Genomic DNA, 14,675 nt, shown 5'->3' on the forward strand with positions numbered 1-14,675 from the left:
ATCCTCAATTTATTGCATAAATTAGACGCATGCAAAAGAAATCTTTCCAAAAGCAAAACATGCACTCTGTACACAATGCTTCATCAAAAAGTGAAAGACAACAACATGGACAAAACATGTCCACATGGGACACTTCTTACCAAAAGTCAGTCTTCTTTTACAACCTACAGTTTTCAGGAACAACAACAACATGGACAAAACATGTCCACAAGGGACACTTCTTATCAAAAGTCAGTCTTCTTTTACAACCTACAGTTTTCAGGAACAACAACATGGACAAAACATGTCGACAAGGGACGCTTCTTATCAAAAGTCAGTCGTCTTTTACAACCTACAGTTTTCAGGAACAACAACAACATGGACAACACATGTCCACAAGGGACACTTCTTATCAAAAGTCAGTCTTCTTTTACAACCTACAGTCTTCAGGAACAAAAACAACATGGACAACACATGTCCACAAGGGACACTTCTTATCAAAAGTCAGTCTTCTTTTACAACCTACAGTCTTCAGGAACAACAACAACATGGACAACACATGTCCACAAGGGACACTTCTTATCAAAAGTCAGTCTTCTTTTACAACATACAGTCTTCAGGAACAACAACATGAACAAAACATGTCCACAAGGGACACTTCTTATCAAAAGTCAGTCTTCTTTTACAACCTACAGTTTTCAGGAACAACAACAACATGGACAAAACATGTCCACAAGGGACACTTCTTATCAAAAGTCAGTCTTCTTTTACAAACTACAGTTTTCAGGAACAACATGGACAAAACATGTCCACAAGGGACACTTCTTATCAAAAGTCAGTCTTCTTTTACAAAATACAGTTTTCAGGAACAACAACAACATGGACAAAACATACCCACAAGGGACGCTTGTTATCAAAAGTCAGTCTTCTTTTACAACCTACAGTTTTCAGGAACTCTCTATTATAGTTGTAACATCCATAAGTATTGTCACCAATGTGTCAACAGTCTGTAAGACAGCCGTCCCAATCCCATATTTACATATTAAAAAAATAAAAAGTATAAGCACACACCCACTCACACATTCAGTCACTGCAGAAATAAAATACACATTGCTCTCCAAACCAGTGCGATATTCACTTTTCATCAGGTCTGTTGATGCTAAGTAGCGTCTGTCACTCTGTCAAGTCTGTTAACCTCAGTGTTTTCAACATTCACCAAGTCTAAATGTGTTTCCACTTCACCTTTTTTTTCATTTCTCTCTCACACACCTCTTCACTCTTTGGACTCCATTCAGACAAAGTTGCTCTCAAAACCCAGATTATTTTTTTTATTTTTTAAAAGGATAATAACAAAAAATGACCTTCAGCATTTCAGATGTGCAGGCCATTTCAGATTGTTCTCCTATCCGGTTTAACAAAACTGAGAGACCTGATTTCAATGGGTGATGCAATACAGGTGAATTTTACTACCTACTCCAAACTGGTCAGTGATGAACACATGATTGTGGAGAAATGACCCCTCCCCTTACAAAACAACAAAGCCCACAACAAGCAAAACTGCATGCTGCGTACTGGTGCAGGTCACAGCCTAAAAAGCGACAAGCGAGTAATCCAGTCAGAACATGATAACAACGTCCATGCACACGAAAAACTGTGCCTGTGAAAACACAGACTAATGACTGGAAACAGACTGACCAGCACAGCAAGAAGAGCCAGGTCCAGGCTATTTTCCTTACAAGGTTACATGATTGGTGCGTCATGTGTCTGCTTCACAGCACTGAAATACAAGCTGAACATGATCTGCTGATTGCCAAACACACAGCTCAGCATCATACTATTTTCCACCCGAAAAAATCTGGCTCTTTATGTCAGGCATCCTTCACAACATGTTCATACATTAGCTGTATCTTCCAAGACTAACAACTCGGCAGACATGCAGAGAAAAACAGCCCTTCTGAGTTAAAAACCAATGCTCTGCAGTGTTGATTTTGTACCATGTCCCTGCTCAGAAAAACTCTTAACCCTGCTTCTGCTTCAAACTATCTACTTGCCAGAACATATTGAGCAAAGAGTTATGTACAAATGTTCACAAATGCCCATGGATTACAGCTGTTGAGGAGAGAGACGAGAAGAAACAGTTCATTAATTAAGTGAAACAGTTCAGGCATTGAGCAGAACGGGGAAGAACTGCGGAGAGGAGGGAGAAGAAGGAGCAGAGTGAAGCTGGTCCTCAGACCTTCCATCCAACCCTGTTCAGCTGGGACGTCGACTTGCTCCTGCTGTGAGCCCTGCAACACCACGCGCATACTGTTCAACACCTGTCGCATGTCAAGATACCTGGATTATAAGGTGAGATGTTCACACTGATATTACATTTCCACATATCTTGCACATAATTATAGACATCTGGATTATATGGTGTGATGTAAACAATGATAGTGATACAATATGCATAACTTTTATAAAATCTTCAGTTTGGATAGATTTATTTGAAATGGTTATTTAGTTCCTTGTTATTCTTCTTAACCACAGAAAACCGATGAAAGGAAATAAGAGTTCAGAAACAGGAACACTTCAGTTGTCATTGTCAGTGTCAGTCAACACAACAGACAGACCTAGTCCAGCACCTCAACAACTTCACCTTCAGGACGCACATCAAACACGCTGTTAAACATCTTGTAATCTTCAGGACGCACATCAAACACGCTGTTAAACATCTTGTAATCTTCAGGACGCACATCAAACACGCTGTTAAACATCTTGTAATCTTCAGGACGCACATCAAACACGCTGTTAAACATCTTGTAATCTATGTCAGCGTTTGGTGGGTTATGGAAACAACATACTCGGCATGCACACCCCCGAAAATGGAGTTGGTTATGTTACACAATACATATCTGAGTGTGGACAGGCGCGTGGCTTGAACCTGACTGAATGACACAGGAAACGAATGATGAGCGCTCAATGGCAGCTGTCAGTCGGCTCTACCCAGGCAGGCAGCCTGTTGGGTGAATGACTCCTTGTTTGTAAAGCTCATAGAGCTTGGTCTCCCACCAAGGATAGGTGCTACATAAGTATCCACATCATCATCATCCGTATCATCATCAAAGGCTCAGCACAGCAAGGTGAGGGTCAGTTTTAAGCCAACTGAGGTCAGGTGTCCACTGGCACCTGGGTGAAAAGATGAATCATGGTGAACACTAAAACCTACAGCACCTGCTGTGTGTATCACCGTCTGTACTGTGCATGAACGCTGCCCATTATACACTTCCCTGTTGTGAGGAGAACAACACTATGATGACCCACACTGCAGATAACACTCACAGGGTCCTGCCCGCCACCCTGCGAGGGTTGAAGCAGTCGTCTTTGGACAGAGGCTGGCGCCGCACTCTGCGAGCTGTGGCCTGGGTGGGCTGCATGTAGCCTGGTCTGTTGGTCTCACTCACACCTGAAACACCACAGCAACACAGGTACGGGAGGTGTGCTGTATGACGACACACACTGACACCTGACACACCACAGGTGAGGGAGGTGTACTGTATGACAACACACAGACACCTGACACACCACAGGTGAGGACTGTACTGTATGACAACACACACTGACACCTGACACACCACAGGTGAGGACTGTACTGTATGACGACACACACTGACACCTGACACACCACAGGTGAGGGAGGTGTACTGTACGACAACACACAGACACCTGACACACCACAGGTGAGGACTGTACTGTATGACAACACACTGACACCTGACACACCACAGGTGAGGACTGTACTGTATGACAACACACACTGACACCTGACACACCACAGGTGAGGACTGTACTGTATGACAACACACACTGACACCTGACACACCACAGGTGAGGACTGTACTGTATGACGACACACACTGACACCTGACACACCACAGGTGAGGAATGTACTGTATGACAACACACACTGACACCTGACACACCACAGGTGAGGACTGTACTGTATGACAACACACACTGACACCTGACACACCACAGGTGAGGACTGTACTGTATGCCAACACACACTGACACCTGACACACCACAGGTGAGGACTGTACTGTATGACAACACACACTGACACCTGACACACCACAGGTGAGGACTGTACTGTATGACAACACACACTGACACCTGACACACCACAGGTGAGGACTGTACTGTATGACAACACACTGACACCTGACACACCACAGGTGAGGACTGTACTGTATGACAACACACACTGACACCTGACACACCACAGGTGAGGACTGTACTGTATGACAACACACTGACACCTGACACACCACAGGTGAGGACTGTACTGTATGACAACACACACTGACACCTGACACACCACAGGTGAGGACTGTACTGTATGACAACACACACTGACACCTGACACACCACAGGTGAGGACTGTACTGTATGACAACACACACTGACACCTGACACACCACAGGTGAGGACTGTACTGTATGACAACACACACTGACACCTGACACACCACAGGTGAGGACTGTACTGTATGCCAACACACACTGACACCTGACACACCACAGGTGAGGACTGTACTGTATGACAACACACTGACACCTGACACACCACAGGTGAGGACTGTACTGTATGCCAACACACACTGACACCTGACACACCACAGGTGAGGACTGTACTGTATGACAACACACTGACACCTGACACACCACAGGTGAGGACTGTACTGTATGACAACACACTGACACCTGACACACCACAGGTGAGGACTGTACTGTATGCCAACACACACTGACACCTGACACATCACAGGTGAGGACTGTACTGTATGACAACACACACTGACACCTGACACACCACAGGTGAGGACTGTACTGTATGACAACACACACTGACACCTGACACACCACAGGTGAGGACTGTACTGTATGACAACACACACTGACACCTGACACACCACAGGTGAGGACTGTACTGTATGACAACACACACTGACACCTGACACACCACAGGTGAGGACTGTACTGTATGACAACACACACTGACACCTGACACACCACAGGTGAGGACTGTACTGTATGACAACACACACTGACACCTGACACACCACAGGTGAGGAATGTACTGTATGACAACACACACTGACACCTGACACACCACAGGTGAGGACTGTACTGTATGACGACACACACTGACACCTGACACACTACAGGTGAGGACTGTACTGTATGACAACACACACTGACACCTGACACACCACAGGTGAGGACTGTACTGTATGACAACACACACTGACACCTGACACACCACAGGTGAGGACTGTACTGTATGACAACACACACTGACACCTGACACACCACAGGTGAGGACTGTACTGTATGACAACACACACTGACACCTGACACACCACAGGTGAGGACTGTACTGTATGCCAACACACACTGACACCTGACACACCACAGGTGAGGAATGTACTGTATGCCAACACACACTGACACCTGACACACCACAGGTGAGGACTGTACTGTATGCCAACACACACTGACACCTGACACACCACAGGTGAGGACTGTACTGTATGACAACACACTGACACCTGACACACCACAGGTGAGGACTGTACTGTATGACAACACACTGACACCTGACACACCACAGGTGAGGACTGTACTGTATGACGACACACACTGACACCTGACACACCACAGGTGAGGACTGTACTGTATGACAACACACACTGACACCTGACACACCACAGGTGAGGACTGTACTGTATGCCAACACACACTGACACCTGACACACCACAGGTGAGGACTGTACTGTATGACAACACACACTGACACCTGACACACCACAGGTGAGGACTGTACTGTATGACAACACACACTGACACCTGACACACCACAGGTGAGGACTGTACTGTATGCCAACACACACTGACACCTGACACACCACAGGTGAGGACTGTACTGTATGACAACACACACTGACACCTGACACACCACAGGTGAGGACTGTACTGTATGACAACACACACTGACACCTGACACACCACAGGTGAGGACTGTACTGTATGACAACACACTGACACCTGACACACCACAGGTGAGGACTGTACTGTATGACAACACACACTGACACCTGACACACCACAGGTGAGGACTGTACTGTATGACAACACACTGACACCTGACACACCACAGGTGAGGACTGTACTGTATGACAACACACACTGACACCTGACACACCACAGGTGAGGACTGTACTGTATGCCAACACACACTGACACCTGACACACCACAGGTGAGGACTGTACTGTATGACAACACACACTGACACCTGACACACCACAGGTGAGGACTGTACTGTATGACAACACACACTGACACCTGACACACCACAGGTGAGGACTGTACTGTATGACAACACACACTGACACCTGACACACCACAGGTGAGGACTGTACTGTATGACAACACACACTGACACCTGACACACCACAGGTGAGGACTGTACTGTATGACAACACACACTGACACCTGACACACCACAGGTGAGGACTGTACTGTATGACAACACACACTGACACCTGACACACCACAGGTGAGGACTGTACTGTATGACAACACACACTGACACCTGACACACCACAGGTGAGGACTGTACTGTATGCCAACACACACTGACACCTGACACACCACAGGTGAGGACTGTACTGTATGCCAACACACACTGACACCTGACACACCACAGGTGAGGACTGTACTGTATGACAACACACACTGACACCTGACACACCACAGGTGAGGGAGGTGTACTGTACGACAACACACAGACACCTGACACATCACAGGTGAGGACTGTACTGTATGACAACACACTGACACCTGACACACCACAGGTGAGGACTGTACTGTATGCCAACACACACTGACACCTGACACACCACAGGTGAGGACTGTACTGTATGACAACACACACTGACACCTGACACACCACAGGTGAGGGAGGTGTACTGTACGACAACACACAGACACCTGACACACCACAGGTGAGGACTGTACTGTATGACAACACACACTGACACCTGACACACCACAGGTGAGGACTGTACTGTATGACAACACACACTGACACCTGACACACCACAGGTGAGGACTGTACTGTATGACAACACACACTGACACCTGACACACCACAGGTGAGGACTGTACTGTATGACAACACACACTGACACCTGACACACCACAGGTGAGGACTGTACTGTATGACAACACACACTGACACCTGACACACCACAGGTGAGGACTGTACTGTATGACAACACACTGACACCTGACACACCACAGGTGAGGACTGTACTGTATGACAACACACACTGACACCTGACACACCACAGGTGAGGACTGTACTGTATGACAACACACACTGACACCTGACACACCACAGGTGAGGACTGTACTGTATGACAACACACACTGACACCTGACACACCACAGGTGAGGACTGTACTGTATGCCAACACACACTGACACCTGACACACCACAGGTGAGGACTGTACTGTATGACAACACACACTGACACCTGACACACCACAGGTGAGGGAGGTGTACTGTACGACAACACACAGACACCTGACACATCACAGGTGAGGACTGTACTGTATGACAACACACTGACACCTGACACATCACAGGTGAGGAATGTACTGTATGACGACACACACTGACACCTGACACACCACAGGTGAGGACTGTACTGTATGACAACACACACTGACACCTGACACACCACAGGTGAGGACTGTACTGTATGACAACACACACTGACACCTGACACATCACAGGTGAGGACTGTACTGTATGACAACACACACTGACACCTGACACACCACAGGTGAGGACTGTACTGTATGACAACACACACTGACACCTGACACACCACAGGTGAGGACTGTACTGTATGACAACACACACTGACACCTGACACACCACAGGTGAGGACTGTACTGTATGCCAACACACACTGACACCTGACACACCACAGGTGAGGACTGTACTGTATGACAACACACACTGACACCTGACACACCACAGGTGAGGACTGTACTGTATGACAACACACACTGACACCTGACACACCACAGGTGAGGACTGTACTGTATGACAACACACACTGACACCTGACACACCACAGGTGAGGACTGTACTGTATGACAACACACTGACACCTGACACACCACAGGTGAGGACTGTACTGTATGACAACACACTGACACCTAACACACCACAGGTGAGGACTGTACTGTATGCCAACACACACTGACACCTGACACACCACAGGTGAGGACTGTACTGTATGCCAACACACACTGACACCTGACACACCACAGGTGAGGACTGTACTGTATGACAACACACACTGACACCTGACACATCACAGGTGAGGACTGTACTGTATGACAACACACACTGACACCTGACACACCACAGGTGAGGACTGTACTGTATGACAACACACTGACACCTGACACACCACAGGTGAGGACTGTACTGTACGACAACACACACTGACACCTGACACACCACAGGTGAGGACTGTACTGTATGACAACACACACTGACACACCACAGGTGAGGACTGTACTGTATGACAACACACACTGACACCTGACACACCACAGGTGAGGGACTGTACTGTATGACAACACACACTGACACCTGACACACCACAGGTGAGGACTGTACTGTATGACAACACACACTGACACCTGACACACCACAGGTGAGGACTGTACTGTATGCCAACACACACTGACACCTGACACACCACAGGTGAGGACTGTACTGTATGACAACACACACTGACACCTGACACACCACAGGTGAGGGAGGTGTACTGTACGACAACACACAGACACCTGACACATCACAGGTGAGGACTGTACTGTATGACAACACACTGACACCTGACACATCACAGGTGAGGACTGTACTGTATGACAACACACACTGACACCTGACACACCACAGGTGAGGACTGTACTGTATGACAACACACACTGACACCTGACACACCACAGGTGAGGACTGTACTGTATGACAACACACACTGACACCTGACACACCACAGGTGAGGACTGTACTGTATGACAACACACACTGACACCTGACACACCACAGGTGAGGACTGTACTGTATGCCAACACACTGACACCTGACACACCACAGGTGAGGACTGTACTGTATGACAACACACACTGACACCTGACACACCACAGGTGAGGACTGTACTGTATGACAACACACACTGACACCTGACACACCACAGGTGAGGACTGTACTGTATGACAACACACACTGACACCTGACACACCACAGGTGAGGACTGTACTGTATGACAACACACACTGACACCTGACACACCACAGGTGAGGACTGTACTGTATGACAACACACACTGACACCTGACACACCACAGGTGAGGACTGTACTGTATGACAACACACACTGACACCTGACACACCACAGGTGAGGACTGTACTGTATGACACACACACTGACACCTGACACACCACAGGTGAGGACTGTACTGTATGACAACACACACTGACACCTGACACACCACAGGTGAGGACTGTACTGTATGACAACACACACTGACACCTGACACACCACAGGTGAGGACTGTACTGTATGACAACACACACTGACACCTGACACACCACAGGTGAGGACTGTACTGTATGACAACACACACTGACACCTGACACACCACAGGTGAGGACTGTACTGTATGACAACACACACTGACACCTGACACACCACAGGTGAGGACTGTACTGTATGACAACACACACTGACACCTGACACACCACAGGTGAGGACTGTACTGTATGACAACACACACTGACACCTGACACACCACAGGTGAGGACTGTACTGTATGACAACACACACTGACACCTGACACACCACAGGTGAGGACTGTACTGTATGACAACACACACTGACACCTGACACACCACAGGTGAGGACTGTACTGTATGACAACACACACTGACACCTGACACACCACAGGTGAGGACTGTACTGTATGACAACACACACTGACACCTGACACACCACAGGTGAGGACTGTACTGTATGACAACACACACTGACACCTGACACACCACAGGTGAGGACTGTACTGTATGCCAACACACACTGACACCTGACACACCACAGGTGAGGACTGTACTGTATGACAACACACTGACACCTGACACACCACAGGTGAGGACTGTACTGTATGACAACACACACTGACACCTGACACACCACAGGTGAGGACTGTACTGTATGACAACACACACTGACACCTGACACACCACAGGTGAGGACTGTACTGTATGACAACACACACTGACACCTGACACACCACAGGTGAGGACTGTACTGTATGACAACACACACTGACACCTGACACACCACAGGTGAGGACTGTACTGTATGACAACACACACTGACACCTGACACACCACAGGTGAGGACTGTACTGTATGACAACACACACTGACACCTGACACACCACAGGTGAGGACTGTACTGTATGACAACACACACTGACACCTGACACACCACAGGTGAGGACTGTACTGTATGACAACACACACTGACACCTGACACACCACAGGTGAGGACTGTACTGTATGACAACACACACTGACACCTGACACACCACAGGTGAGGACTGTACTGTATGACAACACACACTGACACCTGACACACCACAGGTGAGGACTGTACTGTATGACGACACACACTGACACCTGACACACCACAGGTGAGGACTGTACTGTATGACAACACACACTGACACCTGACACACCACAGGTGAGGACTGTACTGTATGACGACACACACTGACACCTGACACACCACAGGTGAGGACTGTACTGTATGACGACACACACTGACACCTGACACACCACAGGTGAGGACTGTACTGTATGCCAACACACACTGACACCTGACACATCACAGGTGAGGACTGTACTGTATGACAACACACACTGACACCTGACACACCACAGGTGAGGACTGTACTGTATGACAACACACACTGACACCTGACACACCACAGGTGAGGACTGTACTGTATGACAACACACACTGACACCTGACACACCACAGGTGAGGAATGTACTGTATGACAACACACTGACACCTGACACACCACAGGTGAGGACTGTACTGTATGACAACACACTGACACCTGACACACCACAGGTGAGGACTGTACTGTATGACAACACACACTGACACCTGACACACCACAGGTGAGGACTGTACTGTATGACAACACACTGACACCTGACACACCACAGGTGAGGACTGTACTGTATGACAACACACTGACACACCACAGGTGAGGACTGTACTGTATGACAACACACACTGACACCTGACAAACCACAGGTGAGGACTGTACTGTATGACAACACACACTGACACCTGACACACCACAGGTGAGGACTGTACTGTATGACAACACACACTGACACCTGACACACCACAGGTGAGGACTGTACTGTATGACAACACACACTGACACCTGACACACCACAGGTGAGGACTGTACTGTATGACAACACACACTGACACCTGACACACCACAGGTGAGGACTGTACTGTATGACAACACACACTGACACCTGACACACCACAGGTGAGGACTGTACTGTACGACAACACACAGACACCTGACACACCACAGGTGAGGACTGTACTGTATGACAACACACACTGACACCTGACACACCACAGGTGAGGACTGTACTGTATGACAACACACACTGACACCTGACACACCACAGGTGAGGACTGTACTGTATGACAACACACACTGACACCTGACACACCACAGGTGAGGACTGTACTGTATGACAACACACACTGACACCTGACACACCACAGGTGAGGACTGTACTGTATGACAACACACACTGACACCTGACACACCACAGGTGAGGACTGTACTGTATGCCAACACACACTGACACCTGACACACCACAGGTGAGGACTGTACTGTATGACAACACACACTGACACCTGACACACCACAGGTGAGGACTGTACTGTATGACAACACACACACACCACATCTGTCTTGTTGTCACTGGTCTATTGTCTAGTCACTGCAAGGTGCTTCAGACAGCACCACATCTGTATAGAGGGACTGATCCACTGGGATCATGACAGGTCGTACAGCCATCTTTTACAGGACCTTCATGTGGAAGACATCTGAGAGACTATGGAGCCGCACCCCACGTGATGACAGATACAGCGTGGGGTGTGGCTGGACAGACCAATACAGGAGTGACAGTCTCTCCCACAATGTGCACAGCTGAAGTCTGACATTGGCTGGTCTGTCTGTCTGTCTTTGGGCCTTTCTCAACAAGTCTCTTGGCCTCTGAATGCAGGGCGTCTCTTCAAACATGGAGAGGCCTTCTGCACTGTCTGCCAACATGCCCAGCACTCTGAGGCTGCAGCCACCAAAGTGGTCAGGTCAACATTCCAGGCCTACTGTTTCAAGGTAATTTCATAAAATGCAGAGCAAAATCAGCATACATTTCAAGAAATTTAGACAAATGTTTACCTCTATTTCCAGTATCATGTTCAAATGAATGCACTGTGATTCACCACACCAACACTGGTCAGAAATAATGATGAGACAACACACACCTCACAAGACAGGTCTGTGCACACTGAAGTCAGCAGTAAGAGAAATCAGACCTGTGACCTGTGAACACTGATTACTGTTATGTCACACAGAAAGAGTCACAAGACACACACTGAAGTCAGCAGTAAGAGAAATCAGACCTGTGACCTGTGAACACTGATTACTGTTATGTCACACAGAAAGAGTCAACAAGACACACACTGAAGTCAGCAGTAAGAGAAATCAGACCTGTGACCTGTGAACACTGATTACTGTTATGTCACACAGAAAGAGTCACAAGACACACACTGAAGCCAGCAGTCAGAGAAATCAGACCTGTGACCTGTGAACACTGATTACTGTTATGTCACACAGAAAGAGTCACAAGACACACACTGAAGTCAGCAGTCAGAGAAATCAGACCTGTGACCTGTGAACACTGATTACTGTTATGTCACACAGAAAGAGTCAACAAGACACACACTGAAGTCAGCAGTCAGAGAAATCAGACCTGTGACCTGTGAACACTGATTACTGTTATGTCACACAGAAAGAGTCAACAAGACACACACTGAAGTCAGCAGTCAGAGAAATCAGACCTGTGACCTGTGAACACTGATTACTGTTATGTCACACAGAAAGAGTCAACAAGACACACACTGAAGCCAGCAGTACCTGACTGACCGGAGGACCTGTGCCCAGTCACCAGACTCTCCACCAGGGACGGCATCCCCAGCTGTTTCAGACGTCTCATGTTGTCCAGGGCCTGAGGTCCTGGCAGGTACACACTGCGACCTGCACTCCTGGGGGTCTGCTGATCCCCTCCTGGCCTGTAGGGAACAGATAGAATGGTACAGTTCATCACCTGTACAGTAAACTTTACAGTGTGGATGTGGTGTGGGTAGGGGACAGATAGAATGCCACAGTTCATCACCTGTACAGTAAACTTTACAGTGTGGATGTGGTGTGGGTAGGGGACAGATAGAATGCCACAGTTCATCACCTGTACAGTAAACTTTACAGTGTGGATGTGGTGTGGGTAGGGAACAGATAGAATGGTACAGTTCATCACCTGTACAGTAAACTTTACAGTGTGGATGTGGTGTGGGTAGGGGACAGATAGAATGGTACAGTTCATCACCTGTACAGTAAACTTTACAGTGTGGATGTGGTGTGGGTAGGGGACAGATAGAATGCCACAGTTCATCACCTGTACAGTAAACTTTACAGTGTGGATGTGGTGTGGGTAGGGGACAGATAGAATGCCACAGTTCATCACCTGTACAGTAAACTTTACAGTGCGGATGTGGTGTGGGTAGGGGACAGATAGAATTGTACAGTTCATCACCTGTACAGTAAACTTTACAGTGTGGATGTGGTGTGGGTAGGGAACAGATAGAATGCCACAGTTCATCACCTGTACAGTAAACTTTACAGTGCGGATGTGGTGTGGGTAGGGGACAGATAGAATTGTACAGTTCATCACCTGTACAGTAAACTTTACAGTGTGGATGTGGTGTGGGTAGGGGACAGATAGAATGCCACAGTTCATCACCTGTACAGTAAACTTTACAGTGTGGATGTGGTGTGGGTAGGGGACAGATAGAATGGTACAGTTCATCACCTGTACAGTAAACTTTACAGTGCGGATGTGGTGTGGGTAGGGCTGTGTGTTTGTGGGGGTATGGGGGGTATGTGTGGTTCTCTGTGTGTGTGTGTGTGTGTGTGTGTGTAACATCCATGCATGTATTCATGTGCATCTATCGTTTTTGTATGCATGTTTAAGTTATAACTTTCACAAATACACTAGTATATCAATTTTTCCTTTTGGTAAGTCAAATGACTTCATGTTACCTGCTGACAGATTATAACATAATTGTGTTACAAAGTGTTGCACTGACTTACAGGTTGCTGGTGTGGAGAGTTACAGTCCTGTGTGTTACAAAGTGTTGTAGTGACTTACATGCTGGTGCTGTGCAGTTACAGTACA

At 47.6% G+C, this 14,675-nt stretch overlaps 1 protein-coding gene across 1 annotated transcript in view; it reads right to left on the minus strand.

The window, feature by feature from the left end:
• Positions 1-22: 22 nt before the first annotated feature.
• LOC143301172 (kinesin-like protein KIF18A) overlaps positions 23-14,675 on the minus strand; it is a 42,501-nt gene continuing 27,848 nt past the window's right edge. Inside the window, exons 18-20 of the mRNA XM_076615265.1 lie at positions 13,361-13,515; positions 3,304-3,427; positions 23-2,267 (exon numbers count right to left, since the gene is read on the minus strand). Coding sequence (XP_076471380.1) covers positions 2,210-2,267; positions 3,304-3,427; positions 13,361-13,515 — 337 coding nt within the window. The 3' untranslated portion in view covers positions 23-2,209. The remainder of the gene's footprint in view (positions 2,268-3,303; positions 3,428-13,360; positions 13,516-14,675) is intronic.

This window comes from Babylonia areolata, chromosome 27 (assembly GCF_041734735.1).
Source record: "Babylonia areolata isolate BAREFJ2019XMU chromosome 27, ASM4173473v1, whole genome shotgun sequence".
Classification (NCBI taxonomy): Eukaryota; Metazoa; Mollusca; class Gastropoda; order Neogastropoda; family Buccinidae; genus Babylonia; species Babylonia areolata.